Source organism: Kogia breviceps, chromosome 11, assembly GCF_026419965.1.
Source record: "Kogia breviceps isolate mKogBre1 chromosome 11, mKogBre1 haplotype 1, whole genome shotgun sequence".
NCBI classification, from domain to species: Eukaryota; Metazoa; Chordata; class Mammalia; order Artiodactyla; family Physeteridae; genus Kogia; species Kogia breviceps.
The window spans coordinates 88,837,276-88,857,979 of record NC_081320.1 but is presented as its reverse complement, the minus strand read 5'-3'; the positions used below and the strand labels follow the sequence as shown (position 1 = coordinate 88,857,979).

The following is a 20,704-nucleotide window of genomic DNA, read 5'->3' as shown; positions in this document are numbered from 1 at the left end:
TGAATCTTGGAAATCTGTTCTTTATCACTCTATTATACTTCTCTGATGTAAACTTTATACAAACAACAAGCACATACACATTTATATTGAAATTACCTTTGAATTAATTTTCTTTGACCATGTGGTGCTAAATTTTTTTAATCATCTCAGTTGAGTTACCATTACAACTATTATGGGGCCACAGTTGATCCAAACAACGAATAAGTCACAAGTTTTGACATAAAATCATTAAAAATAAAAGGTAAAGTTTAATTAGCAAGGTATCTCCTAATGGGATGAATTGGGGGAGATGTGTTTATGAAGGCTTAATTTTAAAAACTGTTAAACTGGCCCTTTATTTGGCTCTCTGGAGATTTTACCTTTCCAAGAAATTCACCTTAGTAAAGTTCAGGGTAAGTAAGAGGTATGCCTTTCTTGTATAAATATAGGAGAATGGTGACACTGAAGTGAGAGATGGGAAAAGAGAATGCCAACTGACCCCAAGTTGCATTGTAGGCAGATCGATTTAAGGAAGTGAAGGATTTGGAAATTGATTCCTTTAAAATTTCCTGTGTCCCCACATACCCCTGGAAAGTCTCTGCATACCCCTAAGGTAGCGCTATCACAGACTGAATACCATGCCTCTAAGATCCCTAGGAAGGGTGGTGTTAACTTGAACTATGCTAAGAAAAAGTACTTTTCCTGAATTACTCCTTTGGCTAAAAAACTGATTTTTGAAAGTTTCTGAGGTAGTACCTTGTTACATTTTGAAATCTGCTTTTTGACCACTTGGCTAGACAAAGCACACAGCTATGTGCTGTCTGAACTATCACACTCCATTAATCAGCTGACTCGTTTTGTACATGTACAGATTCTGAATAAGAAAGTCATATTAAGGAATCAGGATAATAGCACTGTCAAATAGAGCTCAATTAGGAGCTTATACTGCTATGGAGAAGCACTAGAAAAATACATAATTAACACAGCTCTTACATGTAAATAAGAATGGGTGTAACAGTCTTAAAACATTTTAAAAGGACTCTAAATTTTAAAAATTAAAGCTTTGTATTACTATGGCTCATCTTAAAACTTAATGAATAAGGCACTTATCTTGTGGAATGCCCTAAAATGTCAGCTCAATTGTAGTACCTAGGCTGGCTTCAAGCAGAAGCAGAAAACCTTCCAGAAAGGATATGCTTGGTGTTCAGTCTCTGCAGATACGAGCTGACCTTATCCTGGAATGCCAGTGTGGCTTCACATGCACAAGCATCTTCTGTGGAGATGAGTCTTCGTGCTTCTGCAATGGCTGAAGACAATAACAATACACAAAATGTTATCGCTAATTAGAAATCATAGCAGATCAGGAAATATGTGATTCAATACTTACATTTTTAATTCTTACCTAAATGCATTTTCTAGGAGATAAAAGAATATAAGAGCACATGGAAAGAGGAGAAAGTACTGTGGACTCTGTCACCCGAGAAACTGAGTTAGAGATGTTGAGGAAAAGTTTACAATTGTCAAAGCTGGGTGATGGTTATATGAGAGTTCATTCTTTTGTTCTCTATACTTCTGTAATTGTCTGAAATTTTCCATGATATAAAGTAAATGTTTAAGTTGATGCAGGGAGAAGCCAAGAATGCAGAGATAAGACAATCCCTTGTGATACTGTGTACTCATTACGAAATGAAAATGTTCACTATGGAGAACAGTGTGAGGTTCCTTTAAAAAACAAAAATAGACCTACCATATGATCCTGCAGTCCCACTCCTGAGCAAATATCTGGAGAAAACCCTAATTTGAAAAGATACATGCACCCCAATGTTCACAGCACTATTCACAATAGCCAAGATGAAGAAACAACTTAAATGTCCATTGACAGATGAATGGATAAAGAAGATATATATATATACATATGTATATGTATATACATATGTATATATATATATATATATATATACATACACACAATGGAATACTATTCTGCCATAAATAGAATGAAATAATGCCATTTGCAGCAACATGGATGGACCTAGAGGTTGTCATACTAAGTAAAGTAAGTCAGACAGAGAAAGACAAATATATACCACTTACATGTAGAATCTAAAAAAGTGATACAAATGAACTTATTTACAAAACAGAAATAGACTCACAGACATAGAAAACAGACTTATGGTTACCAAAGGGGATTGGGGGAAGGCGGAAGATAAATTAGGAGTTTGGGATTAAGACATATCCCTACTATATATAAAATAGTTAAACAACAAGGACCTACTGTATAGTACAGGGAACTATACTCAGTATCTTGTAATAACCTATCATTTAAGAGAATCTGAAAAGTTATATATATATATTTTATATATATATGTACATAGTACTGAATCACTTTGCTGTATACTTGACACTAACACAACATTGTAAAGTTAATTCTATACTTCAATTTTAAAAAATGAAAATGAGGAAAACAGCCCTCTGTTTGTGTGGCCAAAACATCTCAAGGTTTAAAACTAGATAATTCCTGGTTTCCTATACAGACTATTATTCTAGTGAATGGTTTGAACTGAGAATTCTAGTTCTTACCCATAAATACTGTGGAACTAAAAATTCAGGTTCGTATTGACATTTAAGCAAAGAACGTGGGAGAATGATCATTCTAACTCCAATTTCTTTCTGTAATTCAGTGAGGCAGCTATTCCTACTCAGTATCATAGCCCCTAAAGTTGCCTAACAGAAATAAGAGTAACTTCCAGTTCTGAAGACTGATGAATAAGCTTCCAACTGAGTAGTAGTACTGCTTGGGGACAAAGTGTAGTCCTTTGCTCTTGCATTTTCTCCCACATTCTATCCATAAAATGTTACAGAAAAACCCGAATGAACTTTTTGGTCAACCCAATAGAAAGATAAGATACAGGGCTGGAGGACCATAGATTCACTTGATTAATCTATCTAGCTGTCTAAATCCTATTGAAACTTTTAGGGACAGCCAGCTCAAATCCCCATCTCAATCGGTAAATTAATTAGTAAGCCAAAAAAGTATCCACTGAATATCAAGTACATGCCCATCACCCCTGTACAGAGTATAAAATTTGTACCTATGATACTTCTGCAGTATATCTTGCCTGATAGCCTATAAGCTCTATGAGGGTAGGGGCTCAGTGTAATATTCTCATTAAAACACCCCATAGAAAACCGGAAAACTGGGATATTGCACAATTGAAAGTTGAGAGATGGATCCATTCACACTGGCAGCAAAAAGAATAAAGTATTTAGGAATAAATTTAACAAAAGTAGTGCAAGACTTGCACAGTGCAAACCGCAAAACGTTCATCTGTCTCCAGTTCCTTCCTCGGGACCTAACAGAGTACTCAATATAGAACAGAAGTTCCATGAATAGTTGCTGAACAAATAAATAAGCGAATGGCTAAACAAATGAGGTCAGAGCCTAAGCCATTATAAACCATTCTGGAATCCTCACCCTCCAGGAGAAGAAAAAATGCCCACGACTGAGTTTTCTGAAGATTAAACACTTAAGAAGGAAGAAAGTACCCAGAAATACTCACATTCTAAAAGGAAGCTGCCCCTTATCATCCTCCCCCTCCCCGAGAAACTGATCCACACTTTACTTCAAATGAAGAGGTATCTGCTGAGTAACTGTCAGATGTTATGGTAGATGCTAAGAGTACAGAAAAAAATCCACTACCCGTGGTGGTTGGGGTCTACAGGAGCATAAACACACAAGTCCAAAACTTGCATTTCCTTCCCCAAATCTGCTTCACTCTCAGTCCCCTCAGTAAAGACATCCCATCCTTCCAGCTGCTCAAGTGGAATAGGAAAGCCATCCTACTCCTCCCCCATCCAGTTTATCACCAAGCCCCGTTCATCCTACCTTCAAAACATGTCTGGAATCAGTTTACTTCTATCACATTGTCACCATCCTAGCCCAACTGCAATAGCCCCCGAACCGGTCTTCTTCTGATATTCAGCCTCTTCAATCCGCTGTCCACACAGCAGCTAGAGTGACTTTTTTTTTTTTTTTGCGGTACGTGGGCCTCTCCCGTTGCGGAGCACAGGCTCCGGACACGCAGGCTCAGCGGCCGTGGCTCACGGGCCCAGCCGCTCCGCGGCACGTGGGATCTTCCCGGACCGGGGCACGAACCCGCGTCCCCTGCATCGGCAGGCGGACTCTCAACCACTGCGCCACCAGGGAAGCCCTAGAGTGACTTTTAAAAATATCAACAGCATCGTGCCGCTCCACTGCTAAAAACCCTCCGTGACTTCCCATCTCTCATAGAACGTCCCATGCCCCAGAGCAGCAGCATGATTTGACCCCGCCCAACTCTCCAAACTGCCACACCCCACCCTTATCCCTGGCTGGTCATGCTTCCATCACACGGGCGGCCTTGCACTTCCTCTCCCCACTAAAGCCACCACTCGGGGCCTGGCATCGCTCTCCCTCCTTCCGCCAGCACTCCAATCTCAACCTACCTGCCGCTGATGCACAGCATTCAAATGTCACTTCCTCAGAGAGCCCCTCCCAACCTGAAATAGCTTCCCCAGCCCCCATTCTGTTCTCTTCCATCACTGCTCTTATTTACTTTATAAATGTGTTATGTACTTGTCTTTTCCCCCTGGACTGTTACCAAAGACCATACCTGTTTTGTTCATGATTGTATACCTAGTGCCTAGAACATAGCAGATGCTATATTTATTGATTGGATGAAGGAATGATTGAAGGAACCACACAAGTAACCACAGCACAAGGCATCCAGTGCTGAAAAAGAGGATACAGTTCCATGGAAGAATAAGGGGAATTCTGGTAGAGGGGGTAAAAACTGAACTAGCCCTGGAAATTAAACAAACACACAAAATTTTGTAACATTTGATTCACAAAAAGTAATTTATAGCACACTGATGTAAGTTATGATGCATAATAAAGACAAATGCCTCATAAGGCATAAAAACGAATGCATGATAAACCCACTGCACAACTTAAGAATTAAAACATAACGAGGGCTTCCCTGGTGGCGCAGTGGTTGGGAGTCCGCCTGCCGATGCGGGGGACACAGGTTCGTGCCCTGGTCCGGGGGGATCCCGCGTGCCGCGGAGCAACTAAGCCCGTGAGCCATGGCCGCTCAGCCTGTGCGTCCAGAGCCTATGCCAGAGCCTGTGCTCCGCGATGGAGGAGGCCACGGCAGTGAGAGGCCCGTGTACCGCAAAAACAAACAAACAAACAAAAAAAACCCATAACGAATGTTGTTGCAGAGATGTCATTTAAGAAGTGGAAATATAAACACTATCTAGGAGAAGATATCTGCCACACATAAAAAAAACAATGAATTTATATCCAGACATGTGACGAGTTGTTATGATAGGTAAGAAAAATATAAATAACCCAACAGAAAAATAAAGGCATAAATAGCTTTTCCAGATAAGAGACTGAAGTGACAAACATAAGAAGAGAAGCTTAGGGCTTCCCTGGTGGCGCAGTGGTTGAGAATCCGCCTGCCGATGCAGGAGACGCGGGTTCGTGCCCCGGTCCGGGAAGATCCCACATGCCGCGGAGCAACTAAGCCCGTGAGCCATGGCCGCTGAGCCTGTGCGTCCGGAGCCTGTGCTCCGCAACGGGAGAGGCCACAACAGTGAGAGGCCCGCATACAGAAAAAAAAAAAAAAAAAAAGAGAAGCTTAGCCTCTTTAGTAACCAGGAAATGGGGAAAGAAAGACTACAGGGAGATACTCCTTTACACCTACCAGACCGACAAAAGTTTAATCCAACAAAACCAAGCGCTGGCAAGGATGTGGTTCTTGGATTTTGACAAGCAGGAGAGGCAAGGGAAGCAGATCACAGTAAAGGAGGGAGACAGGTGAGTACCAGGCGTGCTCCGGGAATATGAGACAGCCCACGTGGCTGGATCGCAGGTCTTGGAGAGAAGGAGTGAATCTGGGGCCAAATGTAGTGACAAGACGAAAAGGAGTGGTTACCAGGGGTAGGGAGAGTAGAATGGGGAGGTTTTGTTTGACGGGTACAGAGCTTTAGTTGGGGATGATAAACAAAGATCTGGAGACAGTGGGATAGTTGCACAACAATGTGAATGTACTTAACGCCACTGGACCACACTTAAAACGGTCAACATGCTCAATTTTATGTCATGTATATTTTACTGTAATTTTTTAAAAACCTGGACTTAGGGAGAGACTTTAATTAGGAAAAAAAAAAAAAAATGGAATCAGACCATGGAGGGAAGGATGCCTGGTGGAAAGGTAGAATTATTTCATTCTGAAGACATTTGGGAACCACTGGAGCATTCTGACCCAGGAGCAAGACTCAGAAGCGTGCTTCAGACTTGGAGACAGGAAAGCTCACTCCTAAGGCTGTCCTAGCACATGAATTAGGCTCACAGGGACAGTCTTTACCTGAACATGTCTTCTTGTCTTCATTCAAGGTGTAGCCAGTATAACAATCGCAGTGGTAAGCCGCGGCCCCGTCATTCACACAGATGTGCTGGCACCCATGCGAGCCCAGTGCACACTGGTTACGAACTGACCAGGAATGGCGCAGGAAAGAGAATGTTCACAAATTACAACTGGAACCTAAACGCAGACTTCCGGGAGAAAGAAGCTTTGGTTCGGGGCCAACAAGTGCAGCAAATGAATCCTACAGTCGGCAGCAACGCGTCGCCCACGTTTCAGAAGGAGAGAGCCTCTTTTCCCGTTCCCTGTCCCACACCCCTTTCCTTGCTATCTCTTGCAGCTATCTCGGTGCCTTCTCTTTTCTGCTATCCGCATTCCTGGGGCTGCACTGAGTCTTGATTCTATTCCAGAACTTATCTCCAGCCTTTTCTGATGACCGTGAATGCCTCCAACCTCTCTAGCTATACACAGATCATCTTCACCATCACCAAAAATAACTTATTAGGGACCTACCTGCATATGGAGTTACATTTGATGCTGCACAAAAACTATGTTGACCCAGGGTCTGCCTTTGATGCTTAAAGTGGGACAGAAAACACTGGCCTGCACACACACACACACACACACACACACACACACACACATATACATAGAGGAAACATGATAACGATGCTGCTGATGATGGTGGTGATGGTGTGTATGACTGGATAGGGAAGTATCTGTGTCTGTCACAAGTAAATACATTACAAGGAACAAGGGCTTCCTGGGATACATAGGTTCTTCCTCGGCCATTGCAGAAGCCAAACTACTTTATTTGTTCTCCTCTAACTCTCCTCTTAAGTGTCATTTTATGCTCACAAACCTTCCATGGCTCACTATTGCCTATAAAACAGCTGTTCATGAAGCATAAGGCCCTAGGTAATCTATCCATAGGGTCTCTCCAACTTTCACACTGATATCCCCCTTCACTACTACAGTTCAGACGTTTCCAGCAAAATGCCTACTAGCAGAACATTTTGTTTTCCCCTCAGCCCAGCTTAGCAGCGACTCGAGCAGTAACAAGTGGAGGTGCCTTCAGCCCCTGGCCCATGATCTGGGGCTCCACATTTAATTTACAGGCCTTCCCACTGCCTAGCAAGGTGAAGGCAGGCCGTTAGAGGGGATCTGACCCATGTCATGTACCCCAGTTTTAGAATGGCATCCATTATTGCTGTAAAATATATAAATACCAACGTCCCACCATCTCGTCTTTTTCTTCTATCTCCTTTGCTGTCCTGTGCTTTGCACCACGAGACGTGTAGCTTAGTGTTTGAGAGCATATGTAACCACCAGAGCAAGGGCCCAAGGGCCTGGGTTCAAATCCTGACTCTGCTATCACTAGGCAAGTGACCCCAGGCAAGTTACTTTGTCTGTGCCTCAGTTTCCGAGTAAAGCTGCTGTGAGCAGTAAATGTGTGACTGTGCCTAAAATGCCTAGAACCGTGCCTGGTACCCAGTAGGCACTGAAGAATGTTGGCAAACCGTTATCTGGAAGTGTGGCCTGGAGTAGTCTACCTTAACTGAAAATCTCCTTTGATTTCTTTTTTTTAATAAAATGGTCCATTTTATGCCATAATATCTGTTAGCTTACATGTAAATGTGTTTTTTTTTTTTCCTTTTCCCAGGTCTTCAGATTAAAGGTCCTGCTTTAAGTACCAACAAGAGGGATACCTGTAACGGTTTGAGAAGTGCAGCCTCGAGTCCCTTCCACCCAACTGACTTAGTCCCACCCCCTGAACAAACCAACGCAAGCCACTCCCCTTGCCCTTTGCCCTCTCCACTCCTCCGCGTAAGCCTCATCCGCCCTCCTGCCGAGGCCCACCTCCAGTCCCAGCCCTCTGTGTCCATCCCAGACTTCCTGCCTCCCAGCCCCTCCGGCCCTTAGTTACTGTTGGTCCCTCCCCCTGGCGAAGAGTCCCTGCTTTCTTAAGGTGCTGGTTCTCTTTGCACCCGGGCTGTACATAGCTCAGAGGCAGAAGCTGATGCTTCCTTACAACCCCACAGTGCTTACCAGAGTCCTGGGAACAAAACAGGTGCTCCGTACTCTTTTATTGATCTCATTTTTTTTTTTTTTTTTTTTTTTTTTTTTTTTGCGGTATGCGGGCCTCTCACTGTTGTGGCCTCTCCCGTTGCGGGGCACAGGCTCCGGACACGCAGGCCCAGCGGCCATGGTTCAGGGCCCAGCCGCTCCGCCGCATGTGGGATCTTCCCGGACCGGGGCACGAACCCGCGTCTCCCGCATCGGCAGGCGGACTCTCAACCACTGCGCCACCAGGGAAGCCCTGATCTCATTTTTTTTTTAAAAAGGGGGAATTAGTGATATGCCACTTCCTTTAATCTCTCTTGAAAAGGTCACACATTACATCTCAAGGAAGAGGAAAACGTACATAAAATCTAAAAAAATATTGAATATGCCAAAACTAAACACCACCTGGAGAGCTAGGAATTTCTCTTAGGAGTGTTTTTACATTATAAATGCCACTCTGTTCTGCCAATGAGTTTAAATCAAATTAAGGAGGATTAGCAGTTCTGGCACGGGCTTCCTCACCAAGTTATAAGTCTCAGATTCACCCAAGACTGATCGTCTAGAATCTGTCAGGGAAGGACTTGCTTCAAACTTACTGGAAGATCTGTGTGGGTCTATTTCAGTCATTTACAAAGCCTCCTTTACTAAAACGATCTGGCTTTAAGATTAACACTGCAGAAAAGTTCCAGGCCAAGCTTTAATTGGAAAAAGATCAGTTCAGCCTATCACACCAAATAGTTACTGTCCAGCTGACTTCCTCTAAAGTTTCCTATTTGCTTTACAAAGCTATAAAATTGTCCTGGATTAGGACCGTACATTCAATTAGCTTTTCTTATATCCCCCACTCCCTACCCATTACCCAGTCATTTTCTCAAGTGAGCTATGTTTGCAAATCCTAGTGAGCTCACTGCCTCCTGAGCAATGTTTACCTTGGTCTGAAAAGAATGGTAGAATGTCTGAAGCCCAATTCCTTACATTACCTTTAAGAATCTCTCTCTTGGTGAAATGCAAGTTGGTTTCAGTGCAGTAGAAAGAGCCCCGGATGAAAGAATTTACTGAGTGGACCTTTTACCTGAACATGTTTTTTTATCTTCATTCAGAGTGTAGCCCTCGTAGCATTCACAGTGATGAGACCCAGCTCTGTCATTCACACAAATGTGCTGACAGCTGTGTGTGCCCAAAGCACACTGATCTTGAGCTGCCAACACAAGTCCAGAAGAAAAGATATTAAACGTGGAAAAGTCTTTTATCAGCCATATATAGAAATCTTCTTATTTGCAGCTAGCAATGCAGAAGAGGAAAACTTATTAGAAACCACTCAAAGCCATCAGTAATATCTGTTCTCGCTAGGAATTAGCTGAGTAAAACAAACTCCTACACACACAATACTTATGCTTCTATTTCTCCCCACCCCTTTTCAGAATCATCTATACTGAGCTTTTATAATCGAAGTATCTCATGAATACTTTCTAAAGCGTTCCTTTTAGATTTGTTGTATTTATGCTGAATCAGAGGGATTCTAAGAGCTGTGGGACGAATTATACTAGAATCAGAAAGACATAGAATTAAGAGTTTGAAGAAACTGTAGCTCGACTCTCTCCTGTAATAAATGAGGAAACCGAGTCCAAAGGAGACCAAATGCCTCAGAGCAGCATCAGAATTCAAGACCCAAACTGCTACTCAATGTATTTTTCTCTGTACTGACATGGTATTTTTTAACTATTTTTTTTTAATCTTTGAGCTTTTTGTTTTGAAATCACTTCAGGCTTATGAAAAAGTTTCAAAAATAGTGCAAAAAATCCAGTACTTCACCCCGTTTCCCCAAATGTTAACATCCTATACAAGCACAGTGTAATTACCAAAACCAGGAAACTAATACTGATACAATGCCATTCACTAACCTACAGACCTTATTCAAATTTTGCCAATGGTTCCACCACTAATGTCCTTTTTCTGGTCCAGGATCCAATCCAGGATCACACATTGCATTAAGTTGTCACATCTCCTTAGTTTCCACCAATCTGGGATATTTCTTTAGTCTGTCTTTGCCTTTCATGACGGTGACGCTTTTGAAAATTACTGAAAAATTAGTTTGTAGAATGTCTCTCAATTTGGGTTTGTCTGAGGTTTCCTCATGATTCTGAATTTTTAGCAACAATACCACAGAAGTGCTACTGTGCCCTCAGAACATCATGTCAGGAGATGCGTGACGTCACCGTGTGTTATTGCTGGTGATGTTAAGTCTGATGTCTTGGTTGAAGTGGTGTCTGCCAGGTTTCTCCACTATGGAATGACTGCTTTTCTCTCTGTAAGCAGTAAGTACCTTGTGGGCTGTTATTTGCTTTTCACATACTAAATTGTCTTTAGATTCTGGAAAGGACTCTTAGGGCTGGGTACAGAGGCGGAAATAAACAACACACTCATACATGTGGGTCATGAGACACACATGCTGCCATTTATAACTTTTCTAATAAGAAAGGAGAAAAGCCCAAGATGGCAAGAGAGGAAAAGAGACCGAGCTCCCAGTCGATGTGACCCCCGCCAAACACTGACTAGGGAGATAGGTAAACAGGGAGGCAACAGTAAAGCCTCTGCCCCCACTTACCCGAACATGTTTTCCTGTCTTCATTTAAGGTATAACCTTCATAGCACTCACAATGATAAGAGCCAGTTCTGTCGTTCACACAGATGTGTTCACAGCCGTGAGTGTTAAGAGCACACTTATCAATAACTATCAAAAGATGATCAGGACAAATGTCAGCACATGGAAAACATGGTAAATAAATAACTACGGGCCACACACACACACACACACACACACACAGTGCTAATGAAATGGGACAGCTTGGCACGGGTCTTGGATCTTTCACTGACAGACCCCATGACATGGGTAGGTAAGTCTTCTCCCTTCTTGTGGAGGTCTCAATTTCATTTTCTATAAAATGAGCAGGTTGAATTAAATGATCTCTAAGTTTTCTTCCTCTCAAAAATTTTTTTCTAGGATTTAACAAATTGGACCTAATTCCCACTCTTCATTGATTGTACGTGAGTATTCATACGGCAGATGAGTGAGAACCTCCCTAGATTTTCTTCCACTTCTAGATTCCATGAATGTTCTACGGTCACAGAGAGGTAAGAGGAGCTTGTATTTAATTAAATAAAACCCAGGGGAAAAAAAATCCAAAACCTCAAAAGGACGAAGAGTTTTGGCCCCCTTCCTCACTAGCCCTTTTCCCTACTAACCCTTCTCTCTAAACCTAGTAATAAGTACTGTAATAGGCTGTTTTAGGTATTACCTCACTTTTCTCCTCATGTTCCTTTTCAAGGAAAGTCTTTGATAACAGTAAATCCACCACAGGGCAGTTAGGAAAAAACCATAAGGCCAGTCCAAAGCCTGGGGTGAGTCCCCAAATAAGTTTCCATCAGCCACCACCCCTTAAGCAGCCTCACCTGAACACGTCTTCTTATCGGCATTCAAGGAGTATCCTTGGCTGCACTCACAGTGGTGCTTTCCTTCCCCGTCACTGACACACACATGCTGGCACTGGTGTGTGCCCAGCGCGCATGGGTCCAGAGCTGCGCAAAGGAAATTTACAACAGTCAGCGTCGACCTGTAAGAAGCATTTCAGATACCTCCTCCTGTGTCAAAACAACATCACTCTCCAGGTTCCTCTCTGATTCTATCTTTAGTTCACTCTAAAAATTGGCTACTTGTTTCCTGCCCCTGGCTTATTATAAATACCACTCTTAGTAATGTTTAAATTAGTAACTAATTTAAAATCATGGATCTTGCGGTTGACTTTCTCAAAAAAGAAAGGGAATTTTGAACTTGGAGCTGAAGCAAACACTTTACATGAATCAGGCAATTCGATATTTTGTTCAATGTATCCACCTAGCCCGAAAAAATAACTTTTGCTTCCCAACAGAAAGAAGGGAACAGTAATGTACTTCCTGGAGTTCTTTGAGCTCGTGGTCCCACTGCCACCAGAACCCAGTTTCCAAGGGTTCTACAGTTTGTGTCTAAACAGAATTCACACCCAGGCTTTCCTCTAGGCCTGGAACCCACTCCCTCTTGGGCAGCAATACATGTTTGAAAATGCAAATTGTGGAGGGCAACGTAGGTAACTGCCTTCTGAATATGCGGCATGGGTTCCTGAGCCCAGATGTATATGCATGCGACTCTCATATCTGCCAGGAGAATAAACTTACATGCTATATACAAACCAGTAAAAAGAAAAGGAAGAATACAGCAAATCAGATTACATTAGCTAAACTGCATCCTCATCTTTTTGCTCCTGGAGCCATTTTTAATCTCAGATTTTTTTCCCCCAGTGACATGTTTTGATAAAAGAATCAATGAATTTAGTCATTTCTGAGAAACCAAGGAGGCCTGTTGCAGGAGGCTGGCACCCCTGTGGCAGGTCACCCAGCCTCCACTGTTTTGGCAACAGGACAGGTTAATATTTTCCCAAGAAGGGCCTTCTCATGGAATAATCTTTCCAGCTCGTTGACTACAACGGCTGCCCCTCAGTCTTTTTTCCACAGAGAGGATATTTTCCCCCAGAACAAGCAGATCTTTCGTACCAGAATGAAAAGATGGCCACTCACCACTTGTTACTTTATGTCCTTCAAGCCCAAACCCAGGTGCTATCTTTGAGACCCAGCATTGCCATAGACCAGCATCTTTATGGAAAAGTTCTCACCCACAAACACAGGATGGTTTCCTGGGAGAAAGAAAGCTATTTTCTTTTGGGAAACCAATGAATGCTGAGTCAGTGCCACCAAAGCCAAGGACAGCTTGTGAAGACCCAGTGTCCTAGGGCAGGAAAGATAAGGGGTCCGTGGCCAGGTCTGGTTGAGATGAGCCCAGACTTTGCTCCAGACCGAGACTTCATCTCTCATTTCCTGACAAATGGTTGATCGCTGAGTTTCACATTCATTTATATATAAAGTCTCCTTGAAATTTACTATTGTAATTATTGGTTCACTTGTTTGTCTCATCCCCAGCCGCAGACTGTTGCTTGATGGTAGGGAGGACTACTTTATCTTTGTATCATCAGTGATCAATAAACACATGTTGAAAAAACAAATGTGAAGTAGATTATATAGCAAAAGGTATCTACATTTTAAAATTCACCTGAACTAGAAATTTGTCCACACCTGCTTAGATAATTCCACAGAGGGCTTTGAAAGATTATCTCCAAATGATAAAAAATAAAGCATGACTATAGAAAGAAAGAAACAAAGGAAGATAGAAATTTTTAAAAGAAAAACAAAAATAAATTTAAAAGTGAAAATTAAAAAGTTTGAGTCCCACAAATTCATAATTCTGGTCGGTGACTACAGATAAACCCGAGCCTTGAATGGATTCATATTCATGGCTTTGGCCGATTCATGCTAAAAATTCTAATTAAATCAGCATGTTCGGATTTAAACTCCATCCTAAAGGAAGAAAGGAGAAGAACAGTAACAGAATAATTTAAAAATTTAAATAAAAAACCAAAAAACACCCTGCTTCTTGCTATCTCACAAGTGAGCTGAAATCCTAAGCTTCCTGGTCCCTAATCCTCTCCCTCCACAAGGAATAATTAGACACCAAGCTGAATCTGAAAACTGGAGTGTTCACTAAGTGTACACACTGACTGACAGGTACACTGGATCTTTCCACAGACAGACACAGTCCCCGTCTTCTGCCCCAAGACAAGCAGAGTTCTGTTAAATCTAGAGATGGAAAAACTAAAGAAAATATCTGGAAAAACTGTGGTGGGCAGAGGGGAGAAGAGAGGTGCCTGGAGATTTTTTTATTTGTATTTTTTTCTGACCCCATCAGGGAAGAGCAGGATCATGTACCCTGGATATTTCCAGAACTTCACATTTCTAACGCACACACGAAGGTTTTTATGAGCAAACCAAGTTATATATAAGGCAGCTCTATATTTCTAAACCAACAAAGTATGTTTAAGTTGGTAAAAAAAAAAAAAAAGAAATACATAGGAAAAAGCATTGCTTATATTTAAGTTTTCCATAAATTTCCACCAAAAAAAAAAAAAGAATAAATCTCTTTTTCTTTGGATACACAATGTCTGACTACATAACACCTTTTCTAGTTGGAAGCAAAGACTTACCGCAAAAGGTTTCCTGGAATCTAGAGGAAAGTTTCTCAATGACCCCATAGGTCTCCACATAGAAAACGTGCTCGTCCAGGGGCTCACTGGCCATCATCCTGAGAGACTCCATGTCTGCCCGGTCCACGCCCACGGCGTACAGCTCAATACCGGATGCCTGGGCCCGAGCCGCCACCTCGTTCACCTGATCCTGGGGCCGCCCATCTGTCACGATGATGGCCACCTTAGGGATGTGGGAAGCGGGTCCCCGAGCTCCTGCCTCCACTGTGAAGGCTTCGTCCATCGCTGTCTGGATGGCCAGGCCCGACATGGTGCCTGTGGACAAGGGTGTGATCCGCGCCACGGCCTGTTTCAGGGACTGCTTATCCGAGTGGGTCTGGAGATGGAACTCGATCTTCACGGTGCTGGCATAGTTGACCACTGCCACCCGCGTGTCCGCCGGCCCGATGTCCAGAGTGTCAATTACCCGCGAGACAAAGGTTTTTACTTTGCTGAACTCCGGAGGCCGCACACTACGAGAACTATCAATGATGAACACCAAGTCCAAGGGCATGCTCTTGCAAACACCTGCAAAGAAGGGTGTGGGAGACAGACATGACTAAGCGACGAGCAGACCACAGTCAGAAACGGGGCAGTTCTGGGACTTCCCTGACAGTCCAGTGGTTCGGACTCCACGCTTCCACAGCAGGCAGCGAGGGCTGATCCCTGGTCCGGGAACTAAGATCCCGCATGCCATGCTGCCGGGCCAAAACAAACAAACAAACAAACCAGAAAGAAGTGGGGGCAGTTCTCCCACCCAGAGAGCTCTGGCCAGCATCCCTTGATCCCAAATACCCCACTGTCTGCTGTCTTCCCCAAGACCACCCTCCCTTTGGATGTTGAAAGCTCTGAGGCCTTCAGGATTCCCTAGAGAGAATTCACATAGAGGTGTGACGTTTCCCCAACTATCTCCCCTACGGGCTGGCTGAGTCCTGAAATGTCACTGGGAACTGTATCCCTCTGCTTAAAGTGTTCTTCAAAGGTTCCTCTAGACTCCCAGGAATGAATGGATTCCAGACCTCTCTTGGGCACCTTGGCCATCAGAGGCAATGGGACAGTGACCCTGAATCGTGTGAAAGGTGAACTCAGGGCACCCTCACTGCACCCTCCCCTGCCTGCCCAGGCCTCAGAGCCCCTCGGGCGATGGCAGAGTGTGAGGTAAGGTACACTGGTGCTCTCGGGCTGGCCTCCTTCTTTTACTCCACTTCCAAGGCGGTGAAAACTGCTCCAGAGTAGCCCTAAATTCTCCCTCCATCTGGTCATTCACTCACGTTTAGCGAACTTTGAGGTGCAACTAGCCCTGAGTTACAGTTTGAAAGTGGAAAGAACAATAACAGCTTAATCTGGTGCATGTTGACTTCCATCTTTGGCAGCATGTCTCGTTTCAAGAAGCAGAGATTTTGACTTAGTATCTGTCCTACTGCCCCCACCAAAGTGTCTTAGTCACCTCTCTTTCATTTTTTCATTCACCAAACATATATTTTTTGAGAGCCGACCATGGGATAAGCCATGGGGCTACAAAAGCAAATAAGCCAGATTCCCTGCCCTCAAGAAACTTGTATCGTTCCCACACAAAAGTACCTGACACATTGCAGCAACACAATACATTTTTGTTTCCAGCACATCCTTCTTATCCTTTTTTCCTCTAATCTCGTTCTCTACTCCTCCCTCTCCTAGCCACCCAAATCAAATCCGAAAGTCAGGACTAGCTAAGAAAGAAGCCATTCCTCTTCTTTCAACACACACACACACACACACACACACACACACACACACACACACACACACCCCAAGCCCTGAATGGAAATGAGATCCTTGGGCGTGAAGTGTCATTCAGGGTTCTTTTCTTTCCTAATAGGGGGCTGGAAATTGATGCAACTCTAAGAAGGCAATTTACTCAGTGTGTAGAGGGAAAGGGTGTAGGTATTTATTCATTCAAAATAAATTCCTAAGCTAAGCAGTTGATGACAGAAAAAGCCCAGTCTGGAACAGGAATTATGCCTCTGTATAGTTTTCTTTTAAAAACTGGAAAGTATCCTCTTGGTTTCAGCCTGATTCCTAGAGGTATTAACTAAAACAATAAATAATATCCTACTTTCAATAACACTTTAGAGATCACAGGATTCCAACACAACAACCCTGTGAAGTTAGAGATGCAGAGGTTGTCTTTATACCCATTTTACAGGCGAGAAAACTGAGTCTCAGGAAGCTGTAAGAGCTAGAAAGTGGTAGAAAATAGCGGTAGATTGCACTCCAGGTTTCCTGACTCCCAGCCCAAAGGGACTTTGCATTTCATGGTTGCCTCTCTCTGAAGGAACATTTTCTACTACCCAAATTAACATTACCTCATGTACCTAGTAAACATCCTGCTTGGTGACTTTGAGCCACCAGCCTGAAATATGCCATGCATCATGTATTTAGCTAGGTCAAAAGGAATTAATTCTTTAAAAAAAAAAAAAAAAAAAAAACCTCCAGAATTTCATTTCATCCCTGATTACCATGCATTGAGAGCAAAGAAGAAGAAAATCCTTCCAGGAGTTGGATCTTTTTGCATAATTTGAGTAAAGGGAAAACTACATGTAATACGAACCCATATCTGACAATGCTGTCACTAACACCCAAGTGGTGTCCTTACTAATATCGAGGCTATGTTCCTGTAAGTAAACATGCAGGATTCCTTCCTTCTTCACCTGATTTTTCACATGGAATCATCTATGGGAGGTCACAGGGGTGTGGTGGGCAGGATAATGCCCCCCAAAGATGTCCATATCCTAATCCCCAGAACCTGTAATTATGATAATTTACATGGTATAGGAGACTTTGCATGTGTGATTAAAGACTTGAGATTGAGGATGCTGTCCTGGATTATTCTGGTGGGTCCAATGTAATTACAACAGCCCCCAGAGTGGAAGAGAGAGGCAGAAGAGGAGATCTGAGAGATGACATGTGAGGACTCATTCTGCTTTTGGCGGTTTTGAAAATGGAGGGAAAAGGCCAGGAGCCAAGGCATGAGGGCAGCCTCTACAAGCTGAAAAAGGCAAAGAAACAGATTCTCCTCTAAGATCTTTCCAAAAGGAACATGTCCCTGCTGACACCTTAATTTAGTCCAGCGAGACTAGCGTCAGACTTCTGAGCCACAGAACTCTTAGATAATAAATGCGTGTTGTTTTAAGCCACTAAGTTCATGGTAATTTATTACAGCAGGAATAGAAAATACAGGGGGCTTGACTCAGATGGCAGGACAGTCTGTGAGCATCTGCTTACTTCCTGATTCAGACCCCCTCATCATTAATTGTTTTTGAATCTCACTCCCCTTTACTAGATAACAGCACTTTGATTCTCTGAAACCAAGAAAATGAGAATCTGAATTTCCTAAAATGTTTCCTTACTCACAATCATTGTCCATTTCTGATAGCTCTGCTAGAAATAAAAGCCCATAGCAAAGCTTAGCAGTTTCTGGGTACAAAAAGAAGTGAATTTGAAAAAGGGTGGAATGTTGTGTTTGTTAAAGAATTATCGGGGCTTCCCTGGGGGCGCAGTGGTTGAGAGTCCGCCTGCCGATGCAGGGGACACAGGTTCGTGCCCCGGTCCGGGAGGATCCCGCGCGCGTGCCGCGGAGCAGCTGGGCCCGTGAGCCATGGCCGCTGAGCCTGCGCGTCCGGAGCCTGTGCTCCGCAACGGGAGAGGCCACAGCAGTGGGAGGCCCACGTACCGCAAAAAAAAAAAAAAAAAAAAAAAAAAAAAAAGAATTATCGTTCAATATTGGTTTGGGTTCCAGGTAATCAAGGACCAGTACTGCTTAGGAGGAACACTGACCACCCCATGCAGAATCCCTCCTCTCCCTCCCAGATGCTTCCCCAAGGGAGGCCGATCGGGACCAGAGGTAAAATTAACTTCTGGGAGAAAGGCTTCTCCCCCATCCCCATTCCTGGCCTGGAGCAACCACCTGGTAACTCACTGAATTTAACCGTTGTGAAGCCTGGCACCCCCTGTCTCAGTGACACTGCTCTCGCCATATCAAATCCAGCCACTGGAGCCGATGCAGGAAAGAATCCTCTGTGCTCTTTCCTCAACATTATCCAGGAAGGTGCGAGAGGGGTAGACCACACAGATCAACCTGGCCCATGAAGCATCCCTGGCCAGACGAGACTGGACATCCAGAAAATGGTTTGATGCAGCCTCTCTCTAAAGCAGGACTTTAACAAGTCTGACGCTGGACTTTTTGGTAATGAAGATAAAATCTTACGTAAACCATATTGAGAGCTTGGTAGCTTGAAGCAGTGGAAAGATCCATGCTTGGGATATCTGAGCCCTGAGTTTTATTCTGGGCTCTGACACTGATTTGCTGGGTCCCTTCCCCTTGACAAGCCTCGGCTTCCCTATATGTGCTGTCAGGGGCTGTGTCAGATGATCGTCCAGCTCTGCTGCTCTAGGAGCCTTGCTCAGCCAGAGAACTAAGAGCAGAATCTCAGGAAAGGTTTACTGAGCTGAACCAGAGGTGGGTCTGGGACAGAGAGCTGAGAGGCACCTGGTGTTCCCACAGCTGCCCCATCCTCCCTGCCCAAATCTCAGGGGGCACTTGCTGGAGTTTGACCTTCAGGAGACCCAAAGTCTAGCCCTGACTATGAGTGACCTTGGGCATCTCTCCCTTCCCTTCTCTGGACCTCAGTATTCCCACAAGATTCATCGGGGAGGGGATCTTTCTCCTGCACCACAGTCTGGCTCCGACTGGGATGGAGGGAATACCTGGTGGATGACGGAGGCTCTTCCTCCTCATTCAACGCCCGATGCCCCTGCCCACCCATCCATCCCGCCCGGCCCCGGCCCGGGATCTCCCTCCTTCCTGGAGGGTGTCCCTCCCTGGGGCCCTCTCAGTTCCCTCTCGGCCTGGGGTCCCTCTCCCGTCCCCGCCCAAGCCGTGTACCTGCGCCGCGGGCCCCGCCGAGCTGGCCGGCCCCAGAATTGGGCGTGCCGGTGGGGGCGGCCGGAGCGGGACGGCGTCCGGGGCTACCCCCTGGGCCGCGGGTCCCCAACCTCAGGAAGCCGGGGCGGTCCAGAGGGCCGGGGACGGCGGGGGGTGGCAGCAGCAGCAGCTGCCAGAGCAGCAGGAGCAGTCCCGGCAGATAGCGCAGCATTGTGGGCTTGGCGCTGCTGCCCGTGTCCGTCGGTGGGTCGTCGCTCCCTCGCTGGCTGGGTCAGTCGTGGGCCCTTGCGCCGTTCGCGGGCGGCCAATTTAAAGGTCCCGCGGCCGTGGGCCCCGCCCCGCAGCCTTGGGTCCCGCCCCTCGGCCGTAGGCCCCGCCCAGCGAACCCGTACCGGGCGGCGCGCCGCCTGCTCATTGCATTCCCGCGGCTGGCGTGGAATGTCTGGGGCCCCTCGGCCAGCGGCGCGGTGCCCGACTCCGGCCCGCCGCCGCCGCCGCCGACCGCCCGCCCCTGCCCTGCGCCGTCCCGGCCTCGTCTGGGTGGGCTCGGCCCGGTGCCTCCCGGCCGGGCTCTACCTCCCTCGAAACTTCTGCCTCGCTGTACACCCGGGGCCTGGCCGACCCCCACTCGTCTGGCCAGGGCCCCAGGCTCCCGGTTCAGGAGGCCCGAGCTTTGCCGTCCAGATCCGTTCAGGTTTGCCTGCCTCAAGGTTTCACCTCCATCCTCACACTACATTCCTTTCCCCTACCAAGTAACCCAGGTTTTTCTGTGGGCTCTCTGTAAAAAATAAAGTAAAATTAAAAAGGCTCACAGATTCTACCAGCATGAATAGACATGCTTTCATCGCAGCTTCAAAAATCCATAAACATTTGAACTTATATTACTGGGACTAGAAAGTCAAACACATTCCCCAGAGAGCCCCCTGTGAGCTGGAAGGACAGCCTGTACCACAGGCTTCAAAGGCTCTCCCTCTATCCCACTTCCTCCCCAGAAGAGTGATGGTGGCAGCACAGGACTGGAGGCTGCCCAGGGGACCCTCCAGGAACTCACAGTCTACTGGCAGAAAAAGAAGCATAAATGATGTACCTGTCTCAGGGAACACACTGAATTCAAGGAGAGACTGGCTCTGCCTGAGGAAACCTGTAAGGCTTCTAAAGGTAGG

At 45.1% G+C, this 20,704-nt stretch overlaps 1 protein-coding gene across 1 annotated transcript; it reads right to left on the bottom strand.

Moving 5' to 3' along the window:
* Positions 1-1,139: 1,139 nt before the first annotated feature.
* On the bottom strand, positions 1,140-19,868 carry MATN3 (matrilin 3). The gene is made up of 7 exons (XM_059078611.2): positions 19,542-19,868; positions 14,579-15,145; positions 11,904-12,029; positions 11,059-11,184; positions 9,526-9,651; positions 6,393-6,518; positions 1,140-1,285 (listed from the first exon to the last, which is right to left on the bottom strand). Exons 1-7 carry the CDS (start codon positions 19,750-19,752, stop codon positions 1,140-1,142), a joined length of 1,428 nt encoding a protein of 475 aa, XP_058934594.2. The 5' UTR covers positions 19,753-19,868.
* Between the last annotated feature and the right edge of the window lie 836 nt (positions 19,869-20,704).